At 60.1% G+C, this 10285-nt stretch overlaps 2 protein-coding genes across 2 annotated transcripts in view; one reads left to right on the forward strand and one right to left on the reverse strand.

Moving 5' to 3' along the window:
* Positions 1-875, reverse strand: VOLCADRAFT_116642 (uncharacterized protein; the record flags this gene model as incomplete). Its single annotated transcript, XM_002948038.1, has 2 exons — positions 1-175; positions 417-875. Coding segments are annotated over 2 exons (634 nt in total), but the record flags the coding sequence as incomplete, so codon positions are not given.
* Positions 876-1363: 488 nt separating this feature from the next.
* VOLCADRAFT_103709 (uncharacterized protein) overlaps positions 1364-10285 on the forward strand; it is a gene marked incomplete at both ends in the record, with an annotated part of 19172 nt that continues 10250 nt past the window's right edge. The window contains 14 exons of the mRNA XM_002947889.1: positions 1364-1426; positions 1755-1956; positions 2528-2564; positions 2877-3403; positions 3712-3857; positions 4191-4438; positions 5828-5872; positions 6308-6683; positions 7149-7252; positions 7612-7793; positions 8262-8455; positions 9004-9093; positions 9233-9621; positions 9898-10030. Of these exons, the coding sequence (XP_002947935.1) occupies positions 1364-1426; positions 1755-1956; positions 2528-2564; positions 2877-3403; positions 3712-3857; positions 4191-4438; positions 5828-5872; positions 6308-6683; positions 7149-7252; positions 7612-7793; positions 8262-8455; positions 9004-9093; positions 9233-9621; positions 9898-10030 (2736 nt within the window). The remainder of the gene's footprint in view (positions 1427-1754; positions 1957-2527; positions 2565-2876; positions 3404-3711; positions 3858-4190; positions 4439-5827; positions 5873-6307; positions 6684-7148; positions 7253-7611; positions 7794-8261; positions 8456-9003; positions 9094-9232; positions 9622-9897; positions 10031-10285) is intronic.

Raw genomic sequence — 10285 nt, forward strand, 5'->3', positions numbered from 1 at the left:
GTTGTGTCTTCCACGCCGACAGCATCTCCGCCGCTTCGTTCAGGTTGGTCGGATCTATGGGGTGCGTCTCGGGATGGCTCGGCATGGGGTGGTGCTGAAGCAGAGGCAGGACCCATTTTAGGCAATTGATCATCAGCGAACGGTGGGAGAGCTCTCCTGTGGCGTCAGGACCGGTCTGGACGGGGTGGAATGGAAGGGACGGCATAGGATAGGTAGGTAAGGGCGGGGAGTCGACACGATGCAGGATTGAAAAGTAGATTAAGGGTCTGTGTGATTGGGGTTCTGAGAGGATTGGGGGCCTGATGGAGTGGACGGTGACAAGGTGGAGCTGCGCGGGCAGCCACATACCCACAACCCTGGCAAGAGTGGGTGCGTTGAGTGCCAAGTTGGCGGGGTAGGCAGGAGAGGACAATTACCTTGAGGATAGCCAGTAGGTTTACGTTGTCGGCATACTTGGCGCAGAACGGTGCCCAAGAGTTCGGGATGAAGGCATGGTCAGCCCAGTAATGAAGCGTTCCCGTGTCCACGCCACCGTCCGTGTAGATGGCTACAAACCTCACAGGATGTAGATCCTGTGACGACTGCTGAAGTAGGCGGCAAAGGTACTTGAAGCTTGGTAATCGGAAGGGGCCCACTGCAGCCGGTGCCGAGGAGGTACCCCCCTTGGCAACCGAAGGTACGAGCTGCAACTGGAAACCCCCATAGTTAAGCTTAAGTATATTAGCCCACACGCTGTTTGCTTGAAGTAAACCATGCAGGGTCCTGCAAGTGCGCTGTAGCGAAACCAGGTCTCTAGGCGACGTCAGGAATTGGGCTATGTGCACAAGGCAGAACGAGTCCAGAAGCAGCAAAGAAGGCGAGTCCACGTCGGTCATTTTTTGCTGGTTTCTGCTTAAACAAACGACGCAGCACAGATCGCTTCAATTTCTAATTATTTTGTAAGTCAGCTATAACTGGCTGCTAGATGCACTGTATGGCGTGTTGTCTTCTCCGCTTCTGTCGGAAGTTGAGGGCCCACTGCCCCGTGCATCGAACACTGTGCGACATGCTTTAGGCAACATAATTGCAATCTCTAAAATCTTTCAATTTCTGCATCTCCCTCTTGTTCCCCTATTCAGCAATTTCACAGTTTTGCCCCGTCATATGTATAACTGAACAGTCGCAGCTATTGTTACTCTTCTTGGTGATAGTAGCATAACGTTAGCTCTACGTTTCAGCTATAAAAATATCCTTTTAATTTTGCTTGATACCAGAGCGCCGGCCGCCGACACGTAACGACATAAGCTCTGCTTGAGCGCATAGCTGGCACACAAGGCGTCTCACGTTTGACTTCTGGATACCCGTTAGGCCACATCGGCGCGTGATGGCGGACAAGGATGCCGCCGCGTCTACTGGACGCGGCGGCGGGAGGGCGGGCGCGCGAAAGGTAACACCCTCCTCAGCGCTCCAAAAACAGGCGTTAATGCCCCCCTCGGCAACGAAGGCTCCGTCCGAAGCCTAATGCCATAGCGGTTTGAAATCCTGTAATAACGGATCTTCCCCAAGCACACCAAAACCCCAGTCCAACCCCTTGCAAATCCAAACCGCTAAGCGCTGACCTGCCAGTACCAAGCTCCAAAGCCACAGCTTCGAATCGGCCGCTTTGAATTGCTCTTTCAATTATGCCCCCTCCTTAACTATAGCACCGCCTTTGCATCCTGCACGTCGACCTTGGTCTCCCTGCTGTTGCCCTCTTTCCCCTCCCCACCCTCCAGTTCATGCCCACCATGCCCGGTCGGCGCAAGAAGGCCGAGGAGGGGGGCGCCGCCGCCGCTGGCGACGCGGGTGTAAGCGATGAGGCATTCAAGGACCTGATCAAGCAGGCGCAGTCGGCGGCAACGGGGGGACGCGGGCGCGGACGTGGGCGGCACCAGCAGCAGCGCTTCCTGGTTACTTTCGGTGTGGGCGGCGAGGAAAGTGAGTAGGGTGTGTGTGGGGCCGGTGACTTGAAGCATCAGGCCGCGTGCATTCAACTTGTGGGGTGGACTGTGGGCAGGGGTACCCCCTCGTGCTGTAACCTCCACTTGCGATTACCTCTTCACATGTGGAGTGGCGGTGCTGCGGCCTTCCGTGTGCACGACCCGGGCGGGTTGGGTCTGTGGCTGTTGTCGTTGCGGTTGTTGCTGCTGTTGTTGACGGGGTGTTACACTGTGAATGGCTCGTCCTGAGAGAGGACGAGCACCCGGGGCACTGATCGGACTGAAACACAGCTCAGCGGCAGGCGCGCAGCTCCATGTCCGTCTGCTCCTCCGCGCGCGCCTCACTCCCTCACTAGCACCAGCCGGGGCGTTCTCCCAGCCCTCGACCAGACAACACAGGGGCGCAGAAGACTGCAGACCGTACCAAGTGAGAGCCGCGCGAGATGCGCCACATACCTCACGGGTCATCTGACGCGCTCACACCCTGGACGTCTACTTTGGCAGTTGACACATTGCGCTTCTCCTTGAGTTATTGCATCATCCGCCCTAATGATGGCGCCCATTATCAGGACCTGCCCTGGCGGCAGCCAAGCATTACGCTCGCAGGTGGGTCGCGGCAACAGCGGCAGCAGGCAGCGAATGGGGAGGGCGAAGAGGAGGGGCAGGGTACAAGACGGGGAATGAGAGCCGGTGTATGGGGGGGTTCGAGGAGGGAGAGTCTTCAGTTCGTGCGCTGGGGACTGACGGATTGCGTGGTTGTGCAGTCGAACAGTGCGACTAAAATGGTAGGTGCGGGACGGTGTTTTCTTAGGCCTGCAGCGTAGTTGGATAGTAGTGACTATGAAGGGCCCGGCTGTGCAGCCGCTAGCCCTGCCAACACCTTTGAAAACAACAACACCAATAACGCAATACACGTAGCGGTGGAGCGGGTGGCGGCGGCGGTGGAGCGGGTGGCGGTGGAGCGGGTGGCGGCGGCGGGAGCGGCAATCGCGTCAAGACCGAGGGTGCTGGCGCCGACGAGGAGCCCCTTCCTGACCTTCCCGACGCAAAGCCCGCGGACGTCAAGTCCATCAAGCCGCGACCTGCCGTACTTGACTACACGCAGTACTACCCCACGATGCTGCCGCTGCGTGTGCCCGGGGAGGAAATCTGGGAGGAGGCGGAGGGCGGGCCGGGCTTCCTGCCCAGCGCACTTGACTTGGCGGGGATGCCGGATGTACCGCAGCGACCCGGGGAAGATTTGGATCTGTTTGATCCGGAGATGGAGGACCAGATGTTTCTGATGCAGATGCCGGCAGTGCTGCCGCTGCAGCCCGGGAGAGGCGGGGGTGCGGCGGCCGCAGGCGAAGCCGAAGGCGGTGGAGGAGGAGGAGGGGGAGGGGGAGCAGCGGGTCCTGGGCCGAGCAGCGAACGGCGGCGAAAGGAGGCGGCGGCAGCAGCAGCCAGTGAGCGAAGGGGTCAAGGAAGGGAATGGGAGCGATGGGGTATCGAACGGTGGTATTCGGCTGCTTTTGTTGCATTGGCTTCTTTGCATTGGCTTCTGGGTTGATGACCTGTGTCTTACTGGGTCGTACTGAAGTGCGCCGGCTGGGATGGGGCCAGGCCCAGGCCGAGCTTGAACCATGCCGGATGAGTGAAGTTGAACAAGCATAACTCATTTCTTTGCGTACATACTTGCGTACACACTTGTACGTTCCCACCCTGCCGGCCTCCAAACCCCACACGCGGCCCCACCTCCCTTTGCCTCCCCCAGACCGCGCTCCCGGCTGTAACATGCGGGAGCTGCCCTCGGGCCGCATCGGCAAGCTGCTTGTGTTCCGCAGTGGCAAGGTGCAGATGCAAGTGGGGGACGTGCTGCTGGACGTCAGTATAGGACTGCCTAATCAGCACCGCCAAGATGTGAGTACTGAGCAGGGGCGGGCGGGAGGGGAGTTGGGGAGGGGAAGAGGAGGCATGGGGCGCAGCAATGTGTCGCCACGGCTGGTGGGGACACGGCAGCCATGCAGGTAATAGGCCCCGTTTCAGGGGATGGCGGCTCATCGCGCCCGTCCGTTCCCGTGTCCATAAAACCCGATGGCCCATTTCCATTACGCCGCCGCCCTCGGCCTTGTCCCACCATCCCTCCCTCCCTCGTGGTTCGTCTTTCACTCCCTCCCTCCTCCCTCCCTCCCGTCTAAACTCCGGTTTCGCACGGTGGTCTCCCTCTCTCCCCCGGCTTTGGCACGTGAGCAGGTCGTGGCCCTCAACCCCAGCAGCAACGCCTGTGTGCTGCTGGGCGATGTGACCCAGCGTGTGCTGGTGTCCCCGGACGTGTTGCAGCTGCTGCGGGAGGACTCGGTGCCGGAGTTCCGCAGGGCGCCCGAGGAGCTGCCCGACCTCACCAGAGCGCACCGCAAGGCGAGGGGCTACGACGATATCCAGCAGCAGCCAGACGGAGCACCGGGCGATGTGGCCGGCATAAAGATTAAGACCGAGGCGAGGTAGCTAGCCATCGTTACTCTGCCTCATAGCTGGAAGCTGGGGGCCAGGTGGTAGGGACGATGGGGCTTGTTGGAACAGCTTTGGATTAGGATTGGGTGATAAGACGGGCGGACGGGTTCGGCACTGGGCCAACTGTTAGGCATGAGAGGAAATTCGTTCTGAGTGTCCTTCGTCCCGTGGTCGGCGTCACATGCCGTTGGTTTGTGAGGGTTGTTGCCCAGGAACATCGCAGGCGCGTGTACTTGGGACGGAGATGGGATGGTGGCTGAGTTGGAGTGGTGATATGGCCGTGGTTGGTTGGAGTGGGGCCTGACCCAGATGGTGCTTGGGCGGAGAGCACTGGAGGACCCTTTCCTCGCGCCACTGTCTCATGAGGTCACCTGGCCCAAGGATTACCTGGCATTGTCATCAGGGAAGGAAGGAAGGATTCCACAGATGGGATGGCTTTCAGGAGCAGCGGGTGATAGTGGTCGGGTGCAATTTGGCGTAAACTGTTGCTGATATGATCGGTCTCCATTTAGTTCCAACGGTTCCTAACCGACTTATGAGGCCATGGCTAAGTGGCATTTGAGCTTAAGCTTGGCCGCCCTGGAGAATATTTATGGCGACGGGTTATGGTTTTGCCACTTCCCCTCAGGCTGTCTTTGTATAAACCTATAAACGATTCCTTCTTTACAGCAGTAACATGGATGTTTGCTGTAATTTGCAAGGGTGTCTTTGGAGAGCAGCCCTGACATCTGCCCTGACCTTGCGTCCCTTCGGAACTTCAGTCAACCAACGGGAGAAAACATGCAAAGAATCTATTTCGAAATTGTTTAGCTTATATAGCGTTTCATCTTGAGCTAAGTACCGAGCACTGAGCAAGTTAAAGACTTGAACCTTGAAGCACGATATTGCACAGTTGCAGGTTGAGTTCGTTAGTTGTACAATTTAATTTGTCTTCGCTGCTCCTGGACGTAGAGCCCAGTAGCTTAGCGCAAACGATTGCGGTAAGAGAACTTGTTGATAAGGATGTCCATACCGGCTTGATCAACTTACACGACACGGGGTCTGCGAGCCTCAATTTACACGCAGCGGGCCATACATGACCTGTAATAGCTGAATTTTAAACAAAGATGCTTCAATTAAGTTCTCTAGGGCCCGTGCGGCTACCGTGCCCTTGTAGTCGGCGTTGCGGCGCTCGGCTGCTCGCACCAATTGCACCAAGCCGGAGCCGACCTGGTGCTTTGTTCCTTCCCCAGTTGATGCGACGTGATGTTCGTCTTTACGCCGGAAAACGTGGCAGGCGTAAGTCTCTCTTCAGCGGGGAACGCAAGGCATAGCGTGCTCGTCCGACAGGTGGCTTGCTGACGATCACTTCACTCCGCCACACTTCCCCTGAACTGCAGCTCGAAAGGATCAATCAGCGCAGAGCCCATCAACGTCCTTGCCAGGTGCGCACGGCTGCCGGGGTCCGCGCAGCCGTGCCCCTCTCGGGGCCCTTTCGGAAGACAGCGACATGTCTCACATGGCGCGTTGACCCTGTATCCCTCTGGGTAATTAATTTGCCCTAATTACGCCCAGCCCTGCCTGACTGGCATGGCGCTTTCCCCTCCAAGACACCGTATGTGCGACCCTCCTTTGCATCCCGGGATATGACACCATGCCGCTTCTCCTCCTTCAGCTGGGTCGGAGACGAGGGGACCAGGAGGAAAACGGAGAACGTGGGGATTTCAGGCTTGCCCGCCAGGCCTGGACCCCCTCCTAGCTGGCCATTAGCATTGCTACACGCAGGCAAACGCAGGCACACACACACACACACACACACACTCTCCAGCCTGTTCTGCTGTCTGCTGGCCGCTTCGCACCCGCACAACGTCCGCCGGCAGAGCAGCCGTGCCCTCCTTACCATCTACCGGACAGCAGCACCCAGCACGACCTCATCCCAGCCAGCCACCCCAATACAGCTACGCCAGCCCGTTGCGCCCAATGCCACCACCGCACACTTCCTTCCGCCCCACCTGTAAAGCTGCGCCTCCTCTTTCCCCCCTCACCCGCGCCCTCCACCTCCCCTGGCGGCCCCTTCCATCTGCCTGCCTACGTGACTTGGGTGACCGTGATGTCCCGTTGCGGGCTGCGGGAGGTGCAGCTGACGGCGGGGAGGCGGCGGAGGGTGATAAGCCCCGCAAGGGCCGCCGCAGCCGCAAGGAGCGAGAGAAGGAGGAGGCTAGGGACCTCCTGGAGAGCCAGCAGATCGACATGGAGGTGGGCCGCGGGAGGAGCCAATGCCTGAGGGGCAGTGGGGGCCCCCAGACGGAAGCGCGGACAATAAGGGGATTGGAAGAGGAGCGATGGGGTTTTACGACCTATAAGTTTGTGTGTGTGAGAGAATGCGTTTGCATGTGAAGTGTGTGTATATGTGCGCCTAGAGAAAAGGGAGAGACGAGGTGCATAATTGAGCTCAGGAGTGTTGGTGTGCACGGTGTGTGACGTACTCTCCCGCACCCATACCTTAATTTGTTGCTTCGGAGTGAAGGCCCCTGGGGTCCCTAGCAGCCTATGGGGCTGACAGGACTGACACACCGCACCTTGCGGCGAACCGAGCGGGAAGGCTGGAGTGTTTGTATATAGTGGCGGTACAGACCCCGTGTATTTCCCCCCTCACTGCCCCTCTTCATTACGCCACCGGCCACCGGCCACCACCATCACCGCCCGGTGGCCGTGCCGCAGGTTCTGGAGGAGTTCAAGGCCCGGGCAGCTGCGGAGGAGGAGGCGCGCAGGGCGACCATGGGGGATGCAAGCGAGGATGACCCGCGGCGGCTCAACTTCCACAGGTGTGGTGCTGGCCAGTAGCTGGGGTGGAGGTGTGCGTGGTGGTGGTGGTGGCGGCGGGGCGGTTTCAGTGCTTGACACGGTTTGGGTTGGGAGAAGCGAGGTTGACACGGGGTGCGTAGTGAGGTGCTGGTTTGTTCATCTGTCTATCTGTCGTCCAAACAGCCAGCCATACACCGTCCCCCGTACCCGGGTGTACCCCCCACCCCCATTTCACTGACCCCCACTTGTCGACTTCCCTTCTTTCTCTCCGTCCTTCCCCACCTACCCCACCTCGCGTCCTGCCCTGTTCCTCACGTGTGATACCTAACCCGGGCTCCCCCTCCACCCTCTCCTCTTCCCTCCCTCCCCCGCACCTCAGGTCGCTGTTGGCCGCCTCCCAGCGCGGTCTCACAGCTGAGTGCGCCCGCATCATTGAGGCCATGTCCGATGCGGGGCTGGCCCCGGGTCCCCGGGCCATACACGTGTGGGCCTACTCGTACATTCAGATTGGGGACGGACCCGGAGCCAAGAGGACTGCAGAGGCGGGCAGGGAGGCGTACGGTGAGGGGGAGAAAAGGGGGGAGGGGGGGACGTTAATTAGGCTGCTGGGGGCGTGTGTGTGGGGGGGCAATGCGGGGGCATGGGCCTAGCCTGAGTAGACATGTCGTCCTGATTAAACAGCTGTATGGCTCATATGGAGTGGTCCGATGTGGTGGCCCAGCCCCCAGCCCAAGCTCGCGCGCTCTTCGCCGGGATGTATGTACGTACGTATGTAAATGTACATGTGTATTCCACCTCGAGTTCCGTTAACTTCGTATGTATGAGGGGGTGCATCAAGAGCTCATACCAGCCATAAGTGTGTGTGTGCTTCCGTGTGTTCGAATGTGTCCTCTTGCTTTTGTCTGTGTGTATATGCGCGTCTGTATATGCGTGTGTGTGTAATCGCTTCCTGTGTGTCTCTCATGCCTCCCTCCCCCTCCCTGGCTTCCTTGCATATGATTTCCCCCTCCCGGCCCTGGTCCTGATCAGGCATCTCCTGGATTCCTGAGACCTACGTGGCGCTGATGCACGGCGCACTGAGTGCCACCCCCGGGGGCCCCGACCTGCTGGGGGCGCTGCAGCTGTGGGTGGCGCAGCAGGACGCGGGGGCAAACCCCCAGTTGGGCTTCACATTCCTGACCAAGGAGCTGTTCAGGATGAGGTACAGCGCGCTGGCTATGCAGGTACGGGAGTGTGGGCGGGTGGGGGGGAATGTGCGGGTCCGTGTGTAGGCCTGTGTGTTACAGTTATATGGGGAGGTAAGGGTGGAGGCGTAGGGCGAGAAGGGGTCGGGGGCGTGTTGCGTAGAGTGGTGGTGGTGTGGCGCGTGTGGTGGTGGTATTGGATGTCAGGGGATGCTGGGTGGCTGTGCGGGTGGGGGGGAGTTGGGTTTGGAGGCACAGCGGCCGTGATGCCCTCGGGGTGAGTAGCATTAGGGTGGTCGGGCGCCCTGGCGCTGCCCCGCCACCCTCTTATTGTCCCGCAATGTCGATTTACGCATCGTACATCTGTCGTACACACGGACACGTGTGGCTGCCTTCCTCTTCTACCCCTAGCCTGCTGCCTACCTACGGCCCTTCCTCTGCCCCATCCGTAGATCTTCTCATAGCCCTTTTATCTTTCTTTTACGCTCACGTCCCCCTTTTTGCCCCATCCTTATCGCACCTCCCCTCCCGCCGCCCGCACACGAACCGTCCAACGGCCCTCTCACCCCTCTTCCCTCCCTCCGCAGGTGGTTTCGGAGGGCTACGCCGCCGGATTGCAGCCCGACGAGAAGCTGGCGGCCCTGGTGATTGAACAGCTGTGCAAGCAGGGCCTTATGGTGGGTGTGGTGTGCGGCATCAGTCAGCTCCTCTCACAGCCACCATCACTACTCGCCCACCTGCTCGCCTGGACGCTGGGAGTTGTTATCCTGTTTGCTCATTTGCAATGGCCCTTCCCCCTCTCCCTGCGCGAAGTAGGAGGAGGCCCGTGCCGAGATGCAGCGGCTGCTCGACGCCGGGCTGCTAGTGGGGCCCGACCATTACGACACCATTGTACGACTGGAGGCAGCTCGCGGGAACCTGGGGTCCGCCAGGGAGATGCTGCAGAACTTCTACACAGACCAGCGGTTCGCCCCCCCACGTGCCTCGTCGTACACAGCGCTCCTGAAGGGCCTTGTGTCGGCTCTACGACCATCTGGCGGCTCCTCCCCCCCCACTGGGCCCCCGGGTGAGGATGAAGAACAACCCGGGGAGTCCGGCAGTGGCGGCGGCGGTGGAGGGCGGTTGGTTCTGGAGCCCGACCAGCTGGACCAACTGCTAACGGCTCTGAGGGAGGAGATGGTCGCGAGGGGGTTGCGGCCCGGAAGGTGGGTACGGTGTACGATTTATGGTGTACGGTGTAGTCCCCAGTGACTGTATGAGTCTGGGGGGGGAGCCTCCTGTGCGCATTAGGTCGTACTGGTAGCGGGGAGGGGGGCCCAGCTCGGGAGTCTGGAGCCTGGTGAGCTGTGTTGGTTACCTGGGCTACCTCAAGTACCGGGTCGCTGCTGAAAGATGCCCCCTCGCCCCCCGCCCCCCCGCCCCCGCTTCACTCGTTCGCGGTTCGTCTTTCCCCCCGGCCCCCTTCCCCCGCCACCCCAAAGGGATACCTACGCCGCCATGGTTGAGGCGTTCGCCGTGGTGGGGGATCTGGACAGCGCCCTAGCCGCCTATGAGACTATGAACCGGGCCAAGGGTACCCCCGCGCTGCTCAGGAAGAAGTACCTGGGCCAATTTGTGGGTGAGTGAGGGAAGTGGGTCAGCGAAAGGCGGGAGGAAGGCGGGGCTTACCACTGCACTGCCCTCTGCTTCTACCACACACATATACTCACATATACAAACATACACACACACCACACACAACCACGCACCCACACCCACACCCACACCCACACCCACACCCGCACCCACACCCGCACCCACACCGGGGGGAGCCCAAGAGGATTTGTTGACTCGTAGCACAGCTCGTCACGGCCATACCCGCGTCCATCA

Source organism: Volvox carteri, assembly GCF_000143455.1.
Source record: "Volvox carteri f. nagariensis unplaced genomic scaffold VOLCAscaffold_8, whole genome shotgun sequence".
Lineage (NCBI taxonomy): Eukaryota > Viridiplantae > Chlorophyta > Chlorophyceae > Chlamydomonadales > Volvocaceae > Volvox > Volvox carteri.